Here is a 24901-nt window from a genome sequence, read left to right on the forward strand (position 1 = left end):
ACTTCATTTGCTTGAGAAAGCAGTGAAGGCATGAAATATTGAGCAGTGGATTTTTTTCTGGGATGTTTGTTTCAAAGAAAATTATTTTGATTTTTATTGCAAAGCTTTATTTTTAGATTCTAAAAGCATGATCCTTTTTTGTGTTACCACTTTATTTTGCTGGGAAAGAAAGACTGTAACTACTCTTTTTTGAGATTGCTGCCTATTATGTATGTTACGACAAGGCCTTGAAACAGGATGAAAAGGTGGGCAGAAAGCTGTATTCATTACCATCAGCACCAATCTGTATTTCTAATTATCTGTCCTTTGAGTCATGCATCTTTGAGATACTTCCACATCTGCAAGACTTCCTGATTTCACTTGTAAGGCTTTTGTGTTCTGAAGAGCTAAAGGGCAGCTGTGCTTAAGCACAGCCACACAGGCTTCACAGCAAAAGAAGTGTGACAGAAACTCAGGGACTGCTGAAGTATTGGAGTTTGTGTTCTTTATAGGTTTACCTGTTTGTCAGAGACATATGTGTAGATGCGGCACTTAGATGTAGATCTGGCACTTCAGGACATGCTCTAGTGGCCGAGATTGTGGGGGTCTTTTGTGTGTGTATGGTTGGACTCAGTGATCTCAGAGGTTCTTTCCAGCCATGAAGATTCTGTGATTCTGTGTTTCTCACACCAGTAAGTAAATGAGTGCACTAAGTACACTTAACTAGACTCATGTGGAACATTTCTCACTCTAGAAGGTACTTCTTACCTTCCTAGCTGGTGCCACATGTCCTGGCAGCAGTATAGTCCCCTGTTTGGTATCTCCACAAACACAGAGCAGGGCTCTTTCAAGGCGAGTCTCCAATTCCTCACGCAGGGAGGTTCATTGATAATTATTTATTGGTGAGTCTATCCATAGAGTGAAAGAAGATGATATTCTGGAGCAAAAGAGGATGAGACTTTCAGGTCAATTAAGATGCTCCTAACAGAGTTCTGATGAGATACTTTTCAACAAAGTCGGAATTGTCTGTTTCTGTGACAGGCAGGGTTCACTCTGTCAGACGTCAGGTAACATCTGAGGTTACCTACAGGTGGTCTCCATTTTGGATGTCTGTCAAACTGACACATGAGCTTTTGTTTACATTTTCATTAAATGCAACAGTATTGCTGAAACGTTCCAGGCTTTTCCTGTTTGCTGTAGAAGGACAGGTTTTGGTCTATATTTGACTAGAAACTTTAAGTCCTCATCCAGATATGTAGTGTTTCTGCAGGGAGTATCTCTTAGAAACATCCATGCTGTGAAAGTATCTGTAAATCGGAAAGGCCATGAAGTTTACATTCTTGCAACTGTTCCTATTTATCCTATGTTACCTATGTTAATGTAACCGGGTATTTCTTTCCCTTTGATATCTCTGTTACACTTCCAAGAATTCTTTCAGGTCAGTAGGACTGAGAGGGAGAAGCTTCTGTTATTGCTTTCACCGAGGCATTTGCCACTTTTGCAGATGGAGGAGCTTATGCGTGTTCCTGCAGAAGCTGGTTAGGCAAAAATTCTCCATCTTACAGCGCTGGAGCTGTTTTTATTTATTTGGAGTTTGGTTGTTTTCTGGAGTGAATTTCCCCACAGAATGAAAGCACATATTGGAGATCTACCTCAATTACAAACAAATAGGCTTTCTCCTGTGAACTCTGCAGGCTGTCAGTTGAGGCCCACAGACATGAGATTTGAATGTAATCATTGTCTTAATGCAGAGCTGCAGGTGTTATAGCACATTTAGGAACATGGAGCACACATCTTTGTGATCCACAAAGAAAGGTACTCTGTAAATTTGCAGACACTGTAAAGACCATCATAACCATGCACAGGCAATGCCATTTTCCCCAGAATCTGAACTAAAGCGTTTCTTTAATAATACAGTTCTAAAGACATGAAATAATGTGGAGCTTTTGGCCTCCTGCTAAGTCATTCTGGTGCTTGATTACCATCACAGCTGGGAAGCTGTGCCTTATTTCATAGTCCTCTCTATCCTCTGACCTGATTTTCACTGACTTTACTCCGCATTGTTCAAACAGCGTTAAGAGCATTTATAGAAGGTAAGAATGATATTTTAAGTCTCTTTGATGGTCCTTCACAGTGCCATAAAATGGTAACAGCATCACAAAATATGTCCAAACAGCAGTTTCCCATGTACCTTCAGGTATGGAGACATTTTTAAGCCAGCTGTAGGTTATCTAGGTGAGATACTGCTGGAAGGGTAGCTACTGCAGTGGAGGGCTCTATGGAGGATGGAAATTTCATCAGAGGAACTGAGTACCTTTTCATGCAATTAATCCTCACTGATCCATTACATCGCTCACAGTGTCCAGGAGAGTTGTCACTGGTGCATAATAGCGTGCTCTAAATCGAGTATCTGTTTATATATCTAGTTGAACTGGGGTTTACGTGCTAGAATTTTCTAGGATGATATGAATTGCATTGGAAAGCTCCCTTTTAAGTCACCTCTGTTATAGTGATAGTACGTGAATTCACAATTGGTAATTGATGGGAGCAAAAGTAAAATATTTGTGTTTGATTTGTGCCTTATTTTATTTAGGTATTAAGAGAGTGCTGTATCCTTCCTTGACTTAGAATGAATGTATGAGCTGACAAAATAAGTGTAGATATGCAATATGTTCCTTACCAAATACATTTAAATTATAACAGGTTTTGTAAATTGAAATAGTGTTCTGAGCAGCATTCTGTTTTCAAAATAATTTTTTTTAATTTTAAAATGTATGAAGTATTTGTAAGTTCACATAAACGCTATTTTTATTCACAGATAATGCACCTCAGGTAGCAATTACCGCACCAGGATCTGGTAACCATAGAAACAGTTCTACAGGCCCAACACCTGACTGTTCTCCTCCATCACCAGACACTGCACTTAAAAACATAGTGAAAGTTATACGACCTCAGGTAGGTGATCACTATAAGCATCCTCTTGTTAATTGTACTTTTCATTTTAAAAGAAGGCTATGATGCATTTATTCTAAGGGTATGTGTCACTATACACATATGAATAGGTCAAAGACAGATAAACAGAACATAAAGTATTTCCTGTACTTAGGAAGCAATCTTGGTAGCAGGAGAAGAAAGAATATTTTATGAAAGAACCCAACAATGTACAGAGAGATATCAGTACATTTTTCTTATAGCATTAATGATTTTAATGATGAATGTAATATTTTAAAATTTTATTTACTGCTACTTTTTTTCTGGTTTATGTTCTGCTTTTATCAGTATTAATTCCTTGTTGCTTTTTTCAGCTTTTCCTTCCTCTTTCTGTATCTCCATTTACATGGTCCCATAATGTGTCACACCTCCTTTAGTTTACCTTCTCATATAGTACTGCATCTTGACTTTCATCCTTCCTAACGAAATGTATTTCTAATAGTGTTTGGTAAACAAGATGCTTAACATGTGGAAAACTTGAGTGCCCCTTATAAATTCTTTAAGGAGTGTGGCCCTTTAAAATAAAATATTTTAACTAAATAAATCTTGTAGTATAGAGGTAATCAGTATAGAGGAGTTTATTTAGAATCATAGGATCATAGTATAACATAGGTCAGAAGATACCTCAAGGGATTATCTAGTTCCCCGCTTAAAAAGGTGTGACATTAGGTGTGTCAAAGCTAGCTGTGACACTACACACTGAATTGACAAATTGTGAAACTTTTTTGGTGTGAACCAAAAGAACTTCTCTTCCTCCCCTGCCAATTATTGGGTTCAAATGCAGCCATCTGTTCTTCTCTGCTGAGCTGATCTCATCAAAGTGAGCACTTTGATGCTAGTGGATGCAGGCTTTGTATCATTTGTATGTTGCTGGTATTTGTTTTACTTGAGAAGTAAGCTGATGGATATATTATATTTTGGTAAGAATTATATAGAACAGGTCGTTTTGGTGTCACACAAGTGAGCGTGTTACAGTGATGGAGGTGGATCTTCCTTTCAGTACTCATTGCAGCACACAGTACAGAAGGCCTTGCAGAATTAAAGGTAATTACTAGGAGCACATGCCATTTCTCTTTAGGAGCCATTGGTTTCCTATGGCTGACACTGTCATGTACAAAAATTCTAATGACTAGCTGGTGCAGACCATCTCTTTTTGACACTACAGTAATTTGGGTTCCACGTCCTGGTTTAAATCTAGATTGCAGGGGGTCTAAAATAACAGCTTCTTCTCCTTTTCTCTTTTTATAGTTATTTTTCTTTTTTTCTTGTTCCTGTAGTCTCTCTGTCCCTCCCACCTTACATCGGTATAGTACTGAAATGCCTCCTTCCCTCTAAGCTGTTTTTTATAGTAGGCGGCAAGCAAACAGAAAGGTATTGGAATATTGTTGGAACAAGCTGTTGTGTGATAGCTTATTGCAAATAGCATTTAAAGAGCTGTTTCCATCATGATATTGCCAACAGATGGACCCAGAACACTGAATGGTGGTGTTCTCCTGCTAGTTAGCTCTGAATGGATTCAGCAGATTCTGGGGAGCTATTTTCAAATTTAAATCATACCATTTACTGACTCCCAGTACTCTCATCATTCTGTAGAACAAAAGTTAGCTGTGCAACGTATATAGTCAGAACTTTACCACGTTTGCTAAAATGTCTCTCACGTGGCCCTACATGTGGCATACTTCCTACACAGAAAACAACAGCAGAAAGGCACATGTAGGCTTGTGCTTAACGTATGTTGTAAATCTGTGTGCTAATACACAAGAAGTTCGTTACACTATAGCATTCAGATCCCAATATGCTTCTCCTTTCTCCATGTGTTTTATGCACATTTCTTCAGTATTCTTCCTTTTCTTTGTTTTTGTTGCTTACATAATCACTTTCCCCCAAGATCTCAACCCAAGAATTTAGACAAAGAAGTTTTAGATATTTGCAATGTGATGTTTGCAAACCATTAGTGTTAGTTCTGCCTGCATATTTAATTCCTTTATTCCATGCCTGCTGCATTCAATTACACGGCAAGCTCTTTGAAGGTTAACACAATGGGATTCTATTCTTGACTGACCTCTCACCACTCATGTAAAACTAATGACTAGTGTTACACAATGCATGAAAAATAATTAATTTTCTGTCACCTGCCGGGCCCCTTTGCACTTTTCTAACAAATAAACAGATTTTAAACAGATCTAAAACAGAGATCATATAAATTTCCAAAACAACTTTCACTCCTTTCCCCTTTTTATATGTCTTGGGCGTCCCGCACAGGAAAGTGCCAGTGAAAGGGAGAATGCGAAGTTCTTCAGCAGCTAGTTTTGCACTAGGCAGGCTTTGGTAGCATGGAATAAGCTGCCAGGGAAGTCTGGCCTTTCAACTCATATTTTTATTTTCATTTATAGACTTCCTTATCTTTCCTGGAGGGTTGTGCATATGACAGTTTACCCACAGTGAAGAAAAATACTGTGTTTCTGCGTAAGCAGCAGCAGAGGGGACCAAAGATTCCTTCCTCCCACCGATCTGGTGAGGGCAAGTGGTGGCAGAGAGTGGAAGAAGAGAAACCTAGTGAGCTGGGTTTGAAGGCAGAGGTGGGGGTCATTCTGCCTCCTGTTTTCTTTGGCCTTTTCTTTCTAAGACTATGTGTCAGGTCACGTGATGGCAGTGCATATGGATGCCTCAGCACATGACAGATTTGGAAGATATTTGTGTGAATGTGAGGTTTAGCACAGCATAGTGGCCTCTCTTCTCTCCTGTTCCAGATGCAGCTGGTGGGGAACCCTGTCAGCTGCACCTGCTATGTGGGGTCCCTGAAGAGGAGGGAGGCTGTGATGCTGCACTGGCAGCCCATGGGGTGAAAGTACCACATCTGGGAAGTGTGAGACAGGAACAATCTCATACAGAAAGTATAAATCCGAGGGGTATGGGTCATGGACAGTTAAGGAATTCCTCAGAGCGCATTCAGAACTTGTCTTTTTCCTTCTAGTTGTCTCTTGATCTGGCCCTAATTATTCCTCTTCTTCTATTAAAAATATCCCATCATAAAACCTGGCTGTGAATTTCTATTTTCCCTCAAAATTGTTTTGGAAATTTTCTGGAAATTTATCCTATCTTCAATTAATTATGATGAACTTTGAGGTGAGAAACCTGCAGTTTGTTGTCACCCTACCACTCGTCCCTTATGAGATCCCATTGCTCTCTAAAACCTATTTAAAACTCTCACTGGATATGTCTCAACTATTCAACTCAGTGTACTATTACTACAGCTGAAGCTTGTTTTAACTGAAATGGTGTATCTATCTCCCTGGCACAGTGCAGCACTCTGAAGAGATACTAACTCAGATGTCAGAAGCAGTATTAAGTTCAGTGCCACCCACCTTTACTGCTTCCAGTCCTGATGCTAGCACACTTAACAGTAATTCAGGGATCTGTGTGCTCTTTTATCTGTGCACCTTAGCTATTGCTTGTACCTGTGATCTAGCATTCTGCAAATACATGTCTTGTTTTCAGATTTTCACAGGGTCAGAATCTGAAAAAGAAGATATGTTGAAAAGTTACATATATGCAGATAAGAAAGAGAATTTAGTTCAGATTTTGAATCATTTGATTATTTTTTTCCAGATCGTCTAGACAAGTCTTATTAAATTTTTAGCTCATGAATTGCTGATTGGTGATGACTTTGAGAAAGTAATACAGTTTCAAGTTAAAGATATAGGCCTCTGTGAGGTATACTAACAGCACGTGGGAGGAAAAAATGACATGTGGTAGGAGACCAAGTAGGTTAATATGTTAACTAAAGTCCTCTGAAATTTTAGGCTCTCTTCCAATTTTAACTTAGTTACATTAGTGTGTATAATAAAATATAGCTTACCTTATCAGACTGGAATTTTAGAAAGTGATAGAAAAATTGAGCTTGCTCTACCACAATTCCTATAGCTCTTGGACTGGTTGAAGCATGAACAAAGTTGGGCTGTGTGTGATGTTTCATGTATTTTTCATATTAGCCACTCAATTTAAGAAGATTTTCCTTACTTTCTTTATTTTTCCAGCTCTATTTGAACAAATAAACTATAAACACAGAGAGATAAAGGGCACCTTTTTTCCTAAGAGACTGTTTCTTTTGCCAGTGGATCATTGGCCAATTCACATAAAAATGAATTTCTCACCTTTTACATTTCTTATTAAATGTAATCCAGAATTCACATGCTCTCTTCTTGTCTTTCTAAGATATGTTTCAAATGGCTAAATGTAGCTATAGCTTTTGATGTCTAGATGTGGATTTTTTTAAAAGTATCTTGGATTTTAACTATCATAAATTAGTATTTTCCCCATTTTATGTGAATAAGCAAACTCCCTAAGACTGTTGCTTCAGTGATTTAAAGAGGGCTTCTGGTAGAAAGACAAAGGAACAGAGAATTTCAGTGTTTCTGGTGTAATGGAATTTCATCATCTCATTCTTGCTGGTTTTACTGCTAAGATCTGCAATAATCTATCCGTTATAATATGGAGTTTTTTTCTTGTGGGTTTGGATGTGCTGTCTTTACATTAGTCATTATTTTTTCTATCTGTCTTTTTTAACCCCTTTAAACAAAGTTACCATTCCATCTATGGTTCATCATTCCTTTGTCTAAGATATTTAGCAATATAAGACAGTAGTTTAAAAGTTAGAGACAAAAGAAAAAGTTAGACAAAGGAAATTGTCTAATTTTTCTGCAAACAATAATAGAATCCTGCAGGATCCTGTAGCCTCTGACAGACCTACCCCACTTGCTTGGGCTACCAGGTTTGCCTTGCCTAATGTACCACCGTTTAGTGCATGCACAGCGAGCCTGGCGTAACTATGTAGATGTAGTTCATCTAGGCACAGGGAAAGACAGGGACCATGATGTTCCACCCCCTGTAGCAGTCTGGACATGAATGGACAGACCAGCCATACGAGATACCTGCTCCAGAACCTGTCTGGTTGACCTAAAATGTGACAGTAATTTACATTCAAGGAAATTATATCTCATACTTTTTGCAGTTAGGTGCAGGAATTACTTCGAACGAAAGCAAACAAACAAAAACGATCTTAGAGGCAGCTCTGGAAGATCACAGTTCCAGAAAATCCTATTAGTTCTGTAAATTCATTTTCAAGTGGATTAGTAGTGCTGTTTCCCCATGGTGAAATAACCCTGGTTCCTCCCCTATGCCAGCACCCTACTGCAGTACCCTTTGTTCTTCCCAAATGAAATGCATCCCTCGTCACACTTCACTTGAGTTGGCACATGCTTGTGTCTGCAAACTTAGGGAACACCAGTGAAATCCCCACTGCAGGCTGTTGCACCAGTGCACAAATGCATAAGAACGCTGTGATGCCTCTATTGCGCTTGGTTTGCAACACAGAAGAAAATCTGCTTTGTTACGTTTCATTATGAAAGAAGGGCTGGAGAACGCACTTATGTAATAAGTTCTCACCACTCACTTCTGTAATGAGATCACAGGACAGCTGGGGTGTAAGGACTTTCTTTTTCCTATGAGCTGCTTTCTGTGCTCAGCCCAAGTTACGGCATGCTCAGCCACGCAGGGAATAACCGGGAAAATCACCGTGGAGAAATACTGTGCATGCATGCTCTGCTTCATGCACACTTCTTTTTCTGGTATATTTTGGTGCTGGACTTTTGTGCAATGACGTGCAGTGTCCATGCTTAGCAGAAAAGGCAAATAAGACTTAAAAAGACTTTACTGAGAGTTGTGATTTTGTGGGGGATCAAACCCATCATCTCCAAGGTAAAAGCCACCCCTGTGTACATGATTTTATGAAGTTCTTAAAGGTACTGAGCATTCCCAAAACCCACTAAAATAAAAATGTATTCTATGGTCCACAGATGGGCAGATTTAGCTCTTGTTGTTAGTGTGCCTGGTCTGGAGATTTTTCCTACATTGTGTAGTCTTTCCAAGGTTGCCTATATCCATTAAGGCTGCAAGCACTTTAAGGTATTTGACGCAGTCAGTGACATTGATTTTAGGTATGGAGATACATTTCAGAAAATTCTCTCTCTACATATTTTTGTTTGTTTGCATAGACACCTATAAAGTGTCTATGCAAATCTACTGCACAGTTTGATACCTTCTCATTCTAATGATTTTGAAATGAATAAACAACCAACCAATAGATAAATAAGGCTTCTAAATAGCCCTTAAAAATAAAAAAAAAAAAGAAAAAGAAGTGAAAGAAAAAAAAAGAAAAGAAAACAAAGAAGTGAAAAATATACTGTCGATGTCATTAAGATGTGGTTAGCAATTCATCTATGTGTGACTAAAAATAGGACAGACATGAAATTCTGCTTTTCTGAAATACTGACCATCAATTATAAAAAAAAGTTTATGATTGGAATTTTCTCACAGGACTGATTTTTTCCCCCCTATATTACTGCAGAATTAATGGGTAGAAGACATGCAACAGCTCCAGAGGAGGATTTTTTTTTTTAAATTCCTTAGAGCATAATGGATATTCTGTGACTATTTAATAGCAACATTAACCAAAATATTATTAAAGAGATGCACTGTAAAACATCTCCTTTGACAAGTAGCTATAAAACATAATTCTATTTAGATTATTTTAATTAGAGCTGACATAATGTGAAAACATAAACACATCTACCCAATACACAGTACTAATGAAAATAGCAAACAGTATGTGTGAGTGCATTTAATTGCAGTTCAACAGGATACTAAAACATAAGTGTAAATTAAAGCAGCAGAACATTCTCTATTGTCAGGAGGTTTTATGTTTTTAGAATATCACTTCTACATGCATATATTTTCCTGGTTGAAATTGTTTCTTACCTGGAGACATTTTCTACGTTGTGTTTCCTGATTCAATACAAACATAAATCACACAGAAGTATCGAAAATTTTTCATATCTGAACTTGTGAGGGACCAAATTGGTGAAATACTGAGCATAAAGATAATTCAGATACTGAAAGATAGGTATGTACATCTACACTAGTAAAATAAGCTTCTGAGCTCTGGAAGGTTGTCATCTATGCTGTTGAATTGTTAACACAGTCCTGGATATAGGTTTGGTTCTGTACAATTCTCTCTGTCCAAAAGTATCCACTGTCAGGCCTGACTAGGAATTTGAATGGGCCAAGGACTATTCCTGGTAGGCGGTTCTGCTTTGAAGACTCTATTCTGAAAGAAAATGAAGTTTGATAGTAGGGACGTGAACCAATTCATGCCAGTGACCCTGCCCTAGTATGTGTAATTCTTGGAAACAGTAACACACTCAAAATCTGGAAGATTAAAGCATTATCTATTGTGCTTTGATGGGTATCTCACCAGATTCATAGCATTTTCCTTTGTTTCTGTGTAGTACTGGGCAGGTTTGAGCACCTTAGTTATTGAGTAATCCTTTATCATCATCTGAAAATGCATCATATCTTCACTCATGCAAACAACTGTAGCAAACAACTTTAAAAATAACTTTAAACTTTAAAAATAAGCCATCACATTGACCCTTTTTAATACCCAAGTGTAATGATTTAAGCAATTTTCACAATCTGTAGGTCAAAATGGGAAGCTGCTAACAGCTGGAACTGGAAGCTGCGCTTTTTTTTTTTTTTTGGAAGAAAATGGCCTTATGTACATTTTTCAACTTTTTTCCGTGAAAATAACACTTTTTTTTTTTTTTTTTAAATCTTTGAAAGTTGGAAACTTTTATAGCTGACGAATAAGACGTTCCTCTTATTTACCAAATTTGTCTCCCACAATTTGGGTCTCATTTCAAACAATGTTTTCTCAGGGTAGGATAATGGTGTGTCTTCAAAATCTGATCACATCTACCAAATAGGGAAACCACTCCAAAAGCATTACAGATTTTAGCATTCAGGACTGCTACACCTCACAACCCACAGCTGCAACATGATTGCAATTAAAATAAAAGTAGAAGCCAAGGAAAATAGAAACTGGGAGAAGATCCATTCTTTCCTTTATTTATTCCCAGTCTGATTTGTCATCTGAGGTAAGAGCAGAGGTGGAAGATGGAAGGGGGCAGCAACCCTCGGACCATTGGTTACATGCTCCAGTGGAAGACTCCTAAAGGAGGAGATACTGTAACATGCACAGAGGAGAACAGAACCACAAGAGCAGAAAGCGCTGTGGATATTTGGTACCTAGAGTAACATTGCACGACTTCCTAAGCACAGGCTACACGAAAGAGCTATGTGTCTGTGCCATCCTTGAGTGTGTCACTACGGTGAAATGATCAAAGTATGCTGATGGGCTGTGAGATTACTGTAAAAAAGTATGCACTTGCTGCTGATGCAGGATGCGAGAGGTGCCTTTCTCTAAATTAAAAATCAGTCAAACAGAAATTTCTGGGACTTTGGCACTATGATGCCATTAAAAATGTATTTAGTTTTAAAATGCGTTATACTTTTAGTAATGAAAAGGAACGAGTGAAACCATTTATCTCTTTATTTTTTTTTTCTTTTTCAAATTCCCATGAGCTTGTAAGCTCCCTGTTGTGGCTGCTTGGGATATATTTGTTGCCAGCCACTATGTAATTTCTACGTTCTGCTCTTAAAATAAATTGAGATGCTGAGAAGTAAAATCAAGAATGTCAAGATGGTTGCTGAAACCGACTATGTTTTATTTTTAATTGTAGTTATAATTTAAGTTAAGGTTCTATGAAATGAAAAAAGAGGAAATTATATTACCCTATTAATGTCTTTAGCTTGTTTAACATGGTATTTTGAGGCTTGACAGGATAATTGATTCAGGAGTCTAGTAATAATTCAGTGCAGTCTTTCACTTCTAGGTGACATAAATGAATCAAACCTAGATCCATCGTTGTTGTGGTAAACACTAAACTAAAGAGACAGATGATCTCTCTTAATCTCTCTCCCTCCCTTCCCAGAAAAGAAGGAAGTGAAATTACTGAAACCAAAATTAGTTCTTTTCTACAGCAAACCAGGACATTTTTAACCTCCAGTTTTTGCAATTTCATGGCTACTTGATCACCTTAGTTCAGATCCTATAAATCACTCTTGGCAGCAGCATTGACTGATGAGAATGTGTCAGGCCTGTTGATTTCCACAAATCAAAACTGAGGTACTGCGGACAGCAGTAAGTGAAGAAGCCTGTCCTCTCATAGGCTGTATTTTACCAAGAAAATGATGAATGTTACGGGATTTTATGTAAGCGTACATGAGCAAGAGAGACAAAGATAGAAACAGAGATGGTATGTTGGAATGTTGAAGCAGAGGACAGAGACTAAGAAACCGTAAAAGTGATGTGAAAGTTGCATTGAAGGACAATGAGAAGAATGGTTGTGACTGATAAAGTCAGTGGGAGATAGGACCATTAGGGAGGTTGTTTGAGAGACCTTGATGACAAAACCACAGTGAAAGCAGAGAAGCAAGTTTTGGAACACCAAGAAGAACCAGCTAGGAAGAACTGGAATCATCTAGGATACCATGAAGGGTGTTTTAGAGTAAAATAAGTAGTTTTGGAGGGAATATAGCAATAGATAGAAGAAAACTGCGAAGAAGAAAGGGGTGAAATGGAAGATGAGTGAGTAGAAAGAGATTGGGATCTTAAGAAAGAAGGAAGTTGGAGAAAGGAAAATTTCTGAAGTGGGAGTGAGATGATCAGAGAATGAGAAGAATGAAATCGTCTGAGCAGGTACCAAAATGAGGGATTTATGGAGCCACATGGCTACACTCATACTGTGATATGTATGTGAGATGTGCGAGGGCGAAGGGGGTACAGCCTCTTACTTTCTTTGCTAAGTCTGTATTTTGTCTGCTAGCCAGAATTTGAGAAAGTGAGTTCAAGTCTTTATTCTATCATACATTTTCTGCATGGTATTACACAACTGAAACCAGTTTTTACGTTATGTAGGGCAGCTGGAATTTGGCAGAATCTGCCAAATACAGAATTTCCTCCGGCTCATTGGTGCTCAGTGATTTAATGAACCACACATCTCTCCCTTGGGAGAGCTCTATACCTTAGTTCAGCATCTCTAAAATAGGGCTAATAGCTCTGCCATAGTGCAGAGTAGTGTTGTGAGAATTACTTCTTTACAAACTGTGATGGTGCTATGTACACAAATCCCAAAGATAAAAGGAGGCAGAGTCACAAGCTTATATTGCAGAGCACTTCAATGCTGGAGAAATATTTCGACATTAAATTGAGAAAGGAATTTTGCCCTAATCCCTCTGCTAAGTGTGCAAAATATTTGAATGATCCTTTGCATGCTCTTAGTGTTACATGCAAGTCATGATTGCATTACAGAATTTGCATGCAACTTCCATTCATAGGAGCATTAAGTAAGTCCTTCCTTGTCTTTTTAACAGAAAGGCAATTCAGTATGTGTGTTTTGTTGCCCTTCCTGTTTGCAGTGTTCAAAGTGGAATCTTTCATTGATATATGTTCACTACTGGCATAACATACTTATTATTAGATCTGTTTTGAAAGTTATTTAAATCTTCTTACTGCATTATCTTTAAATATTTTCATTGATATATTTTTGCTTTTACACTGATGATAAGGTTTCTTTATTAGCCTGATTTGGTATGCTGTTTCAGGATAGTCTAAGGTTTTCTAGGTCTGTATTACGATAACTGAAATTATAGTCAAGAAGAAACATTTTAAAGTAAACAGTCATTAAAGAGATTACATACACATAACAAGTAAATTAAATACATGAATGTAATGGATAAATAAAATCTATTTAAGGACAAATCTGCATGTGGTTATGTAGTATACATACCAGGGTGAAGTTAATGCTTTCACAAGGTTTACTGAAGTGTGTGCAGAGCTTCTGAGTAGTATGAGGTAGACCTGTAATTTAATGACTGACAAAGCTGGCTTTAGTACAAAGAATGAAGGAAGCATCATCTCTTTGGGACAGTTTTATGTTTGTACAATCTCCACAGCTATAAAACCTGGACACCTCAGTACATTTCCTAGATATTATGGTATTGCATATAGCAAATAGTATTCTTAGAATTATTCAGAACCTATCTGGAGAGATCTCAAGGAGTAGCTTTGAAAGATGCAGTCCAGGAAACCAAGGTACAGGACTCCAGTAAGTGACTTGTTTATCACTGGCCACATATTCTGCCAGTGAGGCTGGAATTTGGCTTCAGATTCCAGCAAATGAAGTAAGGTCTGCAGAGTGTATACATGTGAGCTAGAGGTGGGATTCAGTTTGGAACTAAAACACCTATACTTTCATCTCTGTATATAAGAATCGCTGTCTGGTTTGGATATCTAATCTCCCATCGTGATCAGTAGAGATGTAGGATTCAATTCAGTTGCCTAAAAACAGGCATCCAATATCATTTGAAGTGCCATAATTGTGTCTTTGACATGAACATGGAGGCTTTCAGGTAAGATATAGGAAAAATGTAGGGGAGACTTGCACTCTTCTGGATGGCAGCTTGGGGGCCATGTGGGATGCCCCAGGGAATCTTCAGTGATGGCGGATGCCTGTGTTAAGGCAAGTGAACTAATACCAAGGTGACAGTCAAATGAATTGTTCTCTGGACTCTATTGATTTTATTGACTAGATCTCAATTGACTGTAATGGGAGCTTAGATACCCAGTGTAGATGTAAATAGCTATGCTAGAAATTTAGTTACCTAAATCTGGAACTGAATTTAATCCTAACTGTAGAAAAAAAAAAACAACATTTTTTTTTTCTACAGTTTTTGTGCAAACTGTACTTTAGAGAGATGCAATAAACACAGACTGGTTTACTGCATGTGTGTTTTCATATATTAATGAACAATTAGCATACTTTAACAACATAACATTTTAAAGGTGGCAGAAAAGGTGCAAAAGGCTCCTCTAGTTAGCTACAGAAGCTCAGATGCTAAATTCTTATGCAATTATGTAGAAAAATTATTGGCATGTTGACAGATGGACCTTGTTAACTCCAGACAATATAGCAGAAGTGTTATGCTGTAGAGCACTAGAGGCTGTGTGAGGTTCTGTACAGAATCCTTAGAATGGAAGACGCATTAAACTGAGATATGTTTGTCTGAATTAATAAAAATAATAATGTCAAAGCCCAAAATAGTATTGGAGATATTTTGTATCACCCAGGTCAGCAGATGGTTGCATGTTAGCATGAACAAACAGAAAACATGTTTATAACTTCCATAACCACCTTTGAAAATCACTCTAGACTTATTTTATATCATTAACTCATGTCTCCAGAGCAAATCATAGCCATTTATTGATGGACACGTTTTCAGGATCTGCAATCATTTGCAAATTAATCTGATCTTTAAAAATGTTTCAGAACAGTTTTTGGGGGGTGGGGTGGGGATGGGGGATAGGTGTTTGGTTTGTTTCCACCCTCTATCTCCCCAAGACCTCGCAGGTGGTCTTGTGACACTTTTAAAAGGTGTTACAGTAGCTTGTAATACTACACTAAGATGAAATGAAACAGCTGATCATCCATAAGTTAGTAAAAGGCCATATGATGAATCAGATGCTGCTATTCTAACCCCAAGAAAAGGGTACACAGTTGAAGCAGTGGCTGGAGACCTGACTGGACAAAGTCAGGGCAGTTTTTTGAGGCTGCTGAGGAAGACTGAACTAGATCATCCCAGCTGCCTTTTTATGTAGGAACTCTCTCAGGTTTTGAATAATCATAGTTCCTGCACATCGTGTTACTTGACATGTCATCTTTTCAACTCAGAAGCTGAATTCCTGCAAAACCACAAACACACCATTGCTTGGGAAAGGGCCAGGAACATATTTCTAAATGACCAGAGATATTTTTCAGTTTTAGAAATAATTAGGTCATTGATGAATTTGTTGTCTAGCAAAAGTGTGCATTTTATGTTTAATTAGTACACATGAATATTTTTGGTCTGATCAGAGACTAATTTCGGCTCAGGTCCCAAAAAATGACTTTTAAGCAGACTGATGTTAGAGTCTGTCCCTGTTCATTGAACTCTCCTACGAAATTATTAGCCCTAGGAGTCAGCCTTTCAAAACAGAAGCTGTTTTTAATTATTAAAGAAAGTAAATCACCTCAATCGACTGCACATGAGTTCCAGATGAATGCCCAAATTTACCCTTTGCTATTTTTCTCAGTTTTAACAGGACACTGTTAATTCCCATGGTGCTCAACACAACTTTAACAAACAACCAACGTTATGCAAACCTAAGTCTATTTTTAAGTTTTTATCTGACATTCCAATGGAAAGAGTGAATTTTTGGTGAAAACAGTGTAGTTCTGTATTTGTAACACAAACATTGCAGGGCTTGTAACCTAAAAATGAAATAGACCACAAACAAAATTGAAAATTACTCCACTGGGATAGATTGTATTTTAACAGGTAGTTCTAAGTGAGGGATGGTAAATAGTTTCATGGTCTGAGGAAGATCTTATTGCTCCCAAGGCAATAGTTTGGTCTTGACACTAATAAGTAGCGAATTCTTGACCTTTACAAATATTCTGACCTCTTAAGCCTGACTTGCTAAAACAAGAAGAATTAAAGCACCCTTTACTCTCTTTCTCTATTTACTTTTCCCAGCTTTAGTTATCCAAGAAAACTGTTCCTGAGATGTTTTTCACTGTTCTGAAACAAATATAGAGGCAGCTATGCACCTGGATGCAGGACCTCATCTGTTTTGGAGGAGGCATTTAATGTTTCAGGTCATTGTGCTTGAAGCATCAAGGAGCATCATGGGGTTAGGGTATTTTGAGTATGGAGCCAGATAAGTGCTGCAACAGACTATTTAGCATGACATTGCAAACCGTCAGCGGTCCATGGCTTATTGTCCATGACATCGAGCACTACGTTTATGTCTATACTAATAAGTAGTTTAGTGCAATGGGAACAGATCTGCGTAGTGAAAAAGTTGTTGCTGACCTGATGATCACACTAATACAGATTTCAGTGGTTTTAATTTAGGCTAGCTTTAGTGTGATTCTATGGTCAAAAGGCCATAAGGAATTGGAGCACGTTTTGTACAGTCCTGCAATGTACCTTATGGTGTAGATCCACCCAAAAGGAATGACATTCTCATGCTCTGAAGCTGCTCTGCAATCCAAAGCACAACCATTAAGTGGGGTCAATGCAGAGGTTCACTTCAAAAGAAAATGTTTGATACCAACCAGTATCAAGTTTTTCACTATTCCGTGAAAACTCATGAAGAAAGTTTATTTTTCATGTAGGTTTTTTAAGCTGACACTTTTCCTTGAAGCTTTTAGACATTTCAGTCTTTGAATATTTAAGGGAGCCCTTAATAAATTGAATAAACAGCAGAGGGTTGCTTTCGAGTGATGAGTGCTTGGTATTATTTTGTAAATTTCATTATACAAGCATCAGCGGTCTAATTGTTTTGCAAGATGTACCCTGCAATGCAGCTGTTGGAGAGCTCCATTTCTTATCAAAAGATGATTGCAATTATTATACACAAGGCTGTAAAACCATATTTTATTTTGAATTAAATTGATTAGAATGAAGACATGCATTTTTTCTAATAAACATTAATCCAGATTTTGGAAGGAAATTATCTCTACATCACCACAGCTTGTCATATGAAATGATTTTTACTAGTATAACTTTTGAGCCAAATAAAAACAGTAAAAAGAGAGAAACCCTAGGTAAATTCATGAAATGTCAAGTAATGAAAACTATACAAAAAGTCTGTATTTTTCACTCCAAACTTCTATTTTTCTTGTAGCCCAAGCAGCGCACATCAATAGTGTCTTCTCTGGAATTTCACCGAATGAATCACAGCCACAATTATTTTGAAATCAACTCATCCATTGGCTGTGCAAGTTTTATTTCTACTCCTGCAATTAGTCCAGCCAATTATTCCTTTGGATCTCTGGAATACAGTGTTGAAGAGAGAGAACTTCCAGGTATAGAAAAAAAGCTTACTTTGCCTATCAACAAATTTTATAAAACTATGTGTCTGTGGGTTAAGCTGGAATTACTACGGTCTTTGGAAGTGAAATACATTTATCATAAATACACAAAATTATTCCTGATTTTTTTTTTCTGCTGCTCAAAAAAGGTTTCTCATATTTCATCACTAATATTAAAATATACTTTTTCCTGAGTATTATATTTTGAGTAAAGTGAGCTTTATTTTACAGAAATGCCTAGAATTTAGATATTGTAGTTTTTGAAATGACTGATTCAGGTACACATGTACTTGCATCATTGTGTGGTCAGCAGACTCTAATATGACCGTCAGTAAAGACAAGGAAGGGAAGATTTCTAAGTAACCTGATACTGTTTCTGCAGCAGTAATGGCATTCATTAAAGCAAAACTTCAATATATTTTCTCTGATGGTAAGTATTGAATAGAGTGATAGTGTGATTGTAGCTGTGAAAGTTTTATGTCTATATAGAAGTTTACATAATGGAAATGTTTTAAAAAGGATTAAAATGTTTTCTTCTTCAGGGATCAAAACTTCAGGAGCACGGAAGTCTCACTAAACCATGCATTTAGCTACTTCTGTCCCTTCAAATGTCACATGCAAGGGGCCTTATTTAGGCTAAACATGTAACAGAAAGGTATAATATTTGGGAAAGCTGATGTGTTGAAACGCATCTGCAGATGGAGTTATTTCTTTTAAAGGGATACTGTATTTAAGATCTAAATAGATGAAGATTACTATAAAAAAATAATACAAATGTTGAAATTCAGTACAAACTTATCAACTGGCTTCTGTAGCATTAGTATGCAAATGAGATGAATCCTGTACATTTCTGGTTGGTAGGGTTTGAAAATTCTGAAAACTGTTGCTTTTAAATGATAAAAAAAAAATAAAAAATTCATAGTTAGATCAAAGAAAAACTATATTGTTAAAGACTTGTCATGAAATGAGTGAGAAATTCTATCTGTTGTGATGAAAGAAGAGTTAAAATTATCAGAAATTATTCATATTGGTTTTCTTGGACTGACTGTGTCATTATCTTTGAAACTAAAAGAATGTGCTTGTATTCATGGATATGGCAAATCTTCTCAAGCCTAACTGGACATAATGAATTTGAATGGTATCTTTCATTCCTAGGTCTGGGGTCATTTGATTCTTTAGGTTTTGGGGTGGCTTATTCTTGTTACTGTTTTTTCTACTGTAAATTCTCTTCAGTGATCATAACTTTATTCTGGTAATTGAATGATATTAAATATGTCTTGATGTTTAAAAGCAAAAATAAGAAAACAACATTTATTGGAGTTAGATAATTAACTTCTGATTTCTGCTGTTGCACAGTTCTGGTTAAGTTCATAATATCTGGATTTGCTTTACTTTTGTCTTTGGTTAAATTTACAATAGACTGCGCTCGGTAACTTTTAATCACTGAATTTCATTTGGTCTGAAATTAGAACTCTACATTTCTAATTTGTGGATTATTTGATTTATGGATTGAGTGGAAGCCGAATTTTTGTCTTGCCTCTGCCTAGAAAGCTAAGCAAAACCAGCAAAAGTAAAATGACTGGTTCTGAAGTTCTGGGCATCTTCTGCAAGTTTTTCAAGAGTACATTTTACCATAAGTAAATAATTAATTTACCATCAGTAAATGAAATAATTATAGTAAAAGTGTGATTATCTCACCCCTTCTCAGATGGTTTCTATCCTAGAATTAAGTAATATATAAGGTCACAGATTAGACAGACAATCTCAGTCTGAATGAAAACCATTAGCCTAGCACTGCCAAGTCCACCACTAAACCATGTCCCTAAGCACCACTCCTACACATCTTTTAAATACCTCCAGGGATGGTGATTCCACCACTTCCTTGGGCAGGCTGTTCCAATGCTTGACAACCCTTTTGGTGAAGAAATCTTTCCTAATATCCAATCCAAACCTCCCCTCGCAACTTCAGGCCCTTTCCTCTTGTCCTACCACTTGTTATTTGGGAGAAAAGACCCACACCCACCTTGCTATAACCTCCTTTCAGGTAGTTGTAGAGAGCAATAAGGTCTCCCCTCAGCCTCCTTTTCTCTAGACTAAACAAGCCCTGTTTCCTTAGCTGCTCCTCATAAGACTTGTTCTCCAGATTCCTCACCAGTTTTGTTGCTCTTTGAACATGCTCTAGCACCTCAGAGTCTTTTTCTTTTGTCATGAGGGGCCCAAAACTGAACACAGTACTGGAGGTGCGGCCTCACCAGTGCTGAGTACAGGGGGACAATCACTTCCCTAGTCCTGCTGGCCACACTATTCCTGATATAAACCAGGATGCTATTGGCCTTCTTGGCTACCTGGGCACAATGCTGGTTTGTATTCAGCCACCTGTCAACCAGTGCCCCCAGATTCCTTTCTGCAAGTCAGCTTTCCAACCACTCTTCCCTAAGCCTGTAGCACTGCATGGTTGGTGTGACCCAAGTGCAGGACCCAGCACTTGGCCATGATGAACCTCATACCATTGGCCTCAGCCCATTGATCCAGCCTGTCCAGATGCTTCTGTAGAGCCTTCCTACCCTCAAACAGATCAACACTCCCACCCAGCTTGGTGTCATCTGCAAAGTTACTGAAGGTAACTGAAAGTTACTCGATCCCCTTGTCCAGATTATTTGGTAAAGATATTAAAGAGAACCAGCCCCAAAACTGAGCCCTGGGGAACACCACTCATGACCAGCGACCAACTGGATTTAACTCCATTCACAACTTTTTGGGCTGGCCACCCAGCCAGTTTTTCACTCAGCCAAGCGTGCCCCCCTCCAAGCCATGAGCAGCCATTTTCTCCAGGAGAATGCTGTGGGAAATGCTGTGGTGTCAAAGGCTTTACTAAAGTTTAGGTAGACAACATCCACAGCCTTTCCTATGTCCACTAAGTGGGTCACCTTGTCATAGAAGGAGATCAGGTTAGTCAAGCAGTACCTGCCTTTCATAAACCCATGCTGACTGGGCCTGATCACTGGGTTGTCTTGTATGTGCTTTGTGATGGCACTCAATACGATCAATATGATCTGGTCCCTAACCTTCCCTGGCACCAATGTCAGACTGGCAGGCTTGTAGTTCTTCAGCCCCTCCTTCTGGCCATTCTTGTAGATCAGCATCACATTTGCTAACCTCCAGTCAACTGGGACCTCCTGGTTAGCCAGGATTGCTGGTAAATGATGGAAAGTGGCTTGGTGAGCACTTCTGCCAGTTCTTTCAGTACCCTTGGGTGGATGCCACCTGGCCCCATAGAATTGTGTATGTCTAAGCGGTGTAGCAGGTCGCTAACCATTTCCTCTTGGATTAGAGGGGGTTCATTCTACTCCCTATTCCTGTCTTCCAGCTCGGAGGGCTGGGAAGCCAGAGAACAACTGGTCTTACTATTAAAGACTGAGGCAAAAAAGGCATTAAGTTCATCAGCCTTTTCCTTACCCTTTGTTACCCCCCTGCATCCACTAGAGGATGGAGATTCTCCTTAGCCCTCTTTTTGTTGCTAATGTAGTTATAGAACTATTTTTATTGTCTTCTACGGCAGTAACCAGCATCAGTTGGGCTTTGGCCCTTCTAATTTTCTACCTGCATAACCTCATGACCTCCTTGTAGTTCTCCTGAGTTGCCTGCCCCTTCTTCGAAAGGTCATAAACTCTCTTTTTTTTTTTCCTGAGTTCCAACCAGAGCTCTCTGTGCTGCCAGGCCAGTCTTCTTCCCTGCCGGCTTGTCTTTTGGCACATGGGGACGGCCTGCTCCTGCACATTTAAGATTTCCATTTTGAAGAATGTCCAGACTTCCTGGACTCCTTTGCCCTTCAGGGCTTCCTCCCAAGGGACTCTGTCAGCCAGGCTCCTAAACAGGCCAAAGTCTGCCCTCCAGAAGTTCCAGGAACGGTTCTGCCAACCCCTCTTCTTACTTCTCCAAGAGCTGAAAACTATCATTTTGTGATTGCTGTTCCCAAGATGGCCTCCAAACATCACTTCATCCACAACCTTCTCTGTTCACAAACAACAGGTCCAGCGGGGCACCTTCTCTAGTTAGTTCAATCACCAGCTGTGTCAGGAAGTTATCTTCCACACACTCCAGGAACCTCCTAGACTGTGTGCGCTGTAATTATACAAGAGACAAGGAGTACTAATGTGTAAAGAGAATACCAAAATCCAGAAAGAACACATCAAAGTTGTCTTTCTTGAAGAAGTCTCTGAGGCTTGTCTCTTACCTAGATTGTTAAAAGCTGAACCTTGAATAATAATTGTCAGCAAGGAGCAGCAGAAGCAGTGTTCTCCTACAGCTTTTTGTCTGCTTTAGCTAGCTGTTATTTCACTGAAAGGCTCCTTGTTCCTTTTCCAGATCTACAGTGACAACAATTATAATTCATCGTATGTCTTGATTATAATCCTCTGAATTGCCAATTTGTTCTGAAAATTCATGGAAGATCTGCACCTTAAAAGAATGTTTAGTTCAATAATAACTGAGGATTTATGTGCATTTGAGTGTTTCCTTCTATATTATATTCTTGGGCATTTACGTCTCTCATGTTTTTTTAAAAATCCTCATCAGCAAAAAGCAACAAATTACTTTTTCAGGCTTATCAAGTTCAAGTGTCTTCTGGCTGACCAGAAAGAAATAATATAAGGAAGGAACCCATTTTCATAGTAACTGCAGCTAGTAGTTTTCTGTTGCCTTCCTTGAAACAATCAAAATGCTTTTTGCAGGATTTCTAAATTAGGAACTACCATCTAAATAAGGCATTAGTATTTCCCTACTCAATTTCAGTGCTTTTCATGTTTTCTTCAGGAAACTTGCAATGATTCATTATCATTCAGATGAGAGCAGGAGACGAACACAAAAAAATAATTATTCTAATTCTAAAATCTTCAACACTTTACCTCTACTCAATAGTCTGTTACCAGAGAAGAACCAATCTCTTGTAACTTCTGGTGGATTAGAAAAAAATCCTTTTTGTATTTGGGGATATCAGTTTTACCCTTGGTGTTTGCTAATTCCCTACATCCCCTGATTTGAAACAGGGATCCTGATTTTCAAGAAATGTATTTCTACCAAGTAGAAAACCACTGAACTCTACTGCACTATATTATCTGACTGACAGCGTATGAAAACATTTTCTGATTAATTAGCTGGAGATCAGTCCACATATAATGGTAAGTATGTGCTTTAGCTTTGGGATCAGATGGCCTTGGCTATAAACTAAATCCTGTATGTTGCCTGCATGGATGGCAGAAGATATCTTAATATGAGGTTGCCTGCAACTAAAATGCAAGGATTAAGATTCTGTTATTTGTTTTGAACTTTAACTTGTGCAAGAAGCTGCAACAAGTTGATGGAAACTCTTCTCTCACTCCAGTATACGTAGGGCAGTCTGTGAATGCAGTTTTGCTGTGGCCTATTTTGACAACTTTATTTGCAGCAAGAACACTGACTTCATAGAAGTGTTCTTGAATTCAGAGTGAATGATCTTGCTTTCATAGCATTGCATTCCACCTCAAATTGGAGATCAGTGGATCCAAATAATGTCAGCTGCTATCATTAAACTTTCTATATAAAAAGTGAGTCTATTCCATTGCACAAGGAAGTCATGATTGTATGTAACTCTGTTATGGCAAGATGCTAGTCATTTTTTTGATCATCTGAATACATGTTTAGTAGGTTATGTGCAACAACACACATGAAAAATTAAAGACCTGATAATCAGGTGAGGAGGTTTTTGTGAGATGTTCCTCGTATAATTTTGGCTGTGTCAAACCACTAGATGTGCAAGATCATTCACTCCAGGAGAGGGCAGTCTGGGCTTTCAGGGAGATGCCTCTCTAATTTAGCTCTATGCCTAGTTCTATACATTCCTGAAATTCTTTTGAAACTGTAAATCTTAAAGATAGAAGGCAACAAAATCGTGGCCATCTTGGTAACATCAGCTTGGCACAATCAGCGTTTGCAGCTGAAACTGTCGCTCTGGATTATTTTATTTTTCATTTCTGCTTTATCAGTTAGAATTATGGATTTTTCTCTAACCCATATTAACTTCATTATGTCTTCTTGTACTCAGTATAATTGGGCTGTGAAATTAAAAAGACATTTCTGCAGATATTCTTGTTCTGTTTCAGATCCGAAAATAGATCTGTACTCAGATGCATGTGTGCAGCAAAAATGTCAGCAGTTGTCTCATTGCAATCTTTATTTTCAGTCCATGAAAATCTTCAAATTTTCAATAAATTCTGTATACAATTCATTGTAAAAGAGGATACAGTTTTTCTCTCATCTTGTTGTGGCACCTAAACGTATTTACTGAGTTTATCTCTTAGTTTCAAAGTCTGTCTCTGCTGTAGGACCCTAATGTAACTCTCACTTTTTCTATGTCTTGTTTTCTGACTATGAGTAATGTTATTTCGTTCATCTAAGAAGGCTACATTGGTCCTTAGAACAATCCAGAATGTACAATTCAAGAATTCAGTCTTTAATAAGTGGACTATAATTTTTTTTCTCTTCTACAATGAAAAAGTAGTATTTGAGTCACACCTTAGGTTTTTTTCTAGAAGTGCCTTCAGATCTTTTTTAAAGAAAATAGCTGATCACATTGTTTTGTCTCATAGCCTGTTTTTTCTAAAGAAAAGGCAGCCCTATGCCTAAAGATAAGCTGGCAGGTTTATCTTTCTCTTTTGAGAGAATCAAGATATTCTACATATAAATGTGGCTGTTAGAAAGTATTAGAAACTTGGTTCAGAGGTCTGATCTAAAATTCCTGGCTATACTGCATTCCTAGATACAGTCAAAACTTACAGTCAAAACTGCTGCAGGAATGTTCCTTTATGTGACATTAGCAAAGCTGCTATTTGAAGTAGGTCACATATTTGTCAACATTACTTTCTTGTTCAAATATCTCATATATTAAGATCTGATATGAAAAGATCAAACTGTAATGTTTATGTAGACTCTTCAAGCCTTGTTTCTTCAATTATAAAAAGTTTTGGAATTACTAGAAGTGAAATACAAGATGAAAGAAATGCAAAGAAAAAAGAAAATAC

At 37.9% G+C, this 24901-nt stretch overlaps 1 protein-coding gene across 2 annotated transcripts in view; it reads left to right on the plus strand.

Moving 5' to 3' along the window:
- ANKS1B (ankyrin repeat and sterile alpha motif domain containing 1B) overlaps positions 1–24901 on the plus strand; it is a 441596-nt gene that overhangs the window by 154909 nt on the left and 261786 nt on the right. For both annotated transcript variants that reach the window (XM_074144245.1, XM_074144246.1), the window contains exons 11-12: positions 2798–2934; positions 17660–17840. In XM_074144245.1, the coding sequence (XP_074000346.1) occupies positions 2798–2934; positions 17660–17840 (318 nt within the window). The remainder of the gene's footprint in view (positions 1–2797; positions 2935–17659; positions 17841–24901) is intronic.

The sequence above is a fragment of the Numenius arquata genome, chromosome 2 (genome assembly GCF_964106895.1).
Source record: "Numenius arquata chromosome 2, bNumArq3.hap1.1, whole genome shotgun sequence".
Taxonomy (NCBI): domain Eukaryota; kingdom Metazoa; phylum Chordata; class Aves; order Charadriiformes; family Scolopacidae; genus Numenius; species Numenius arquata.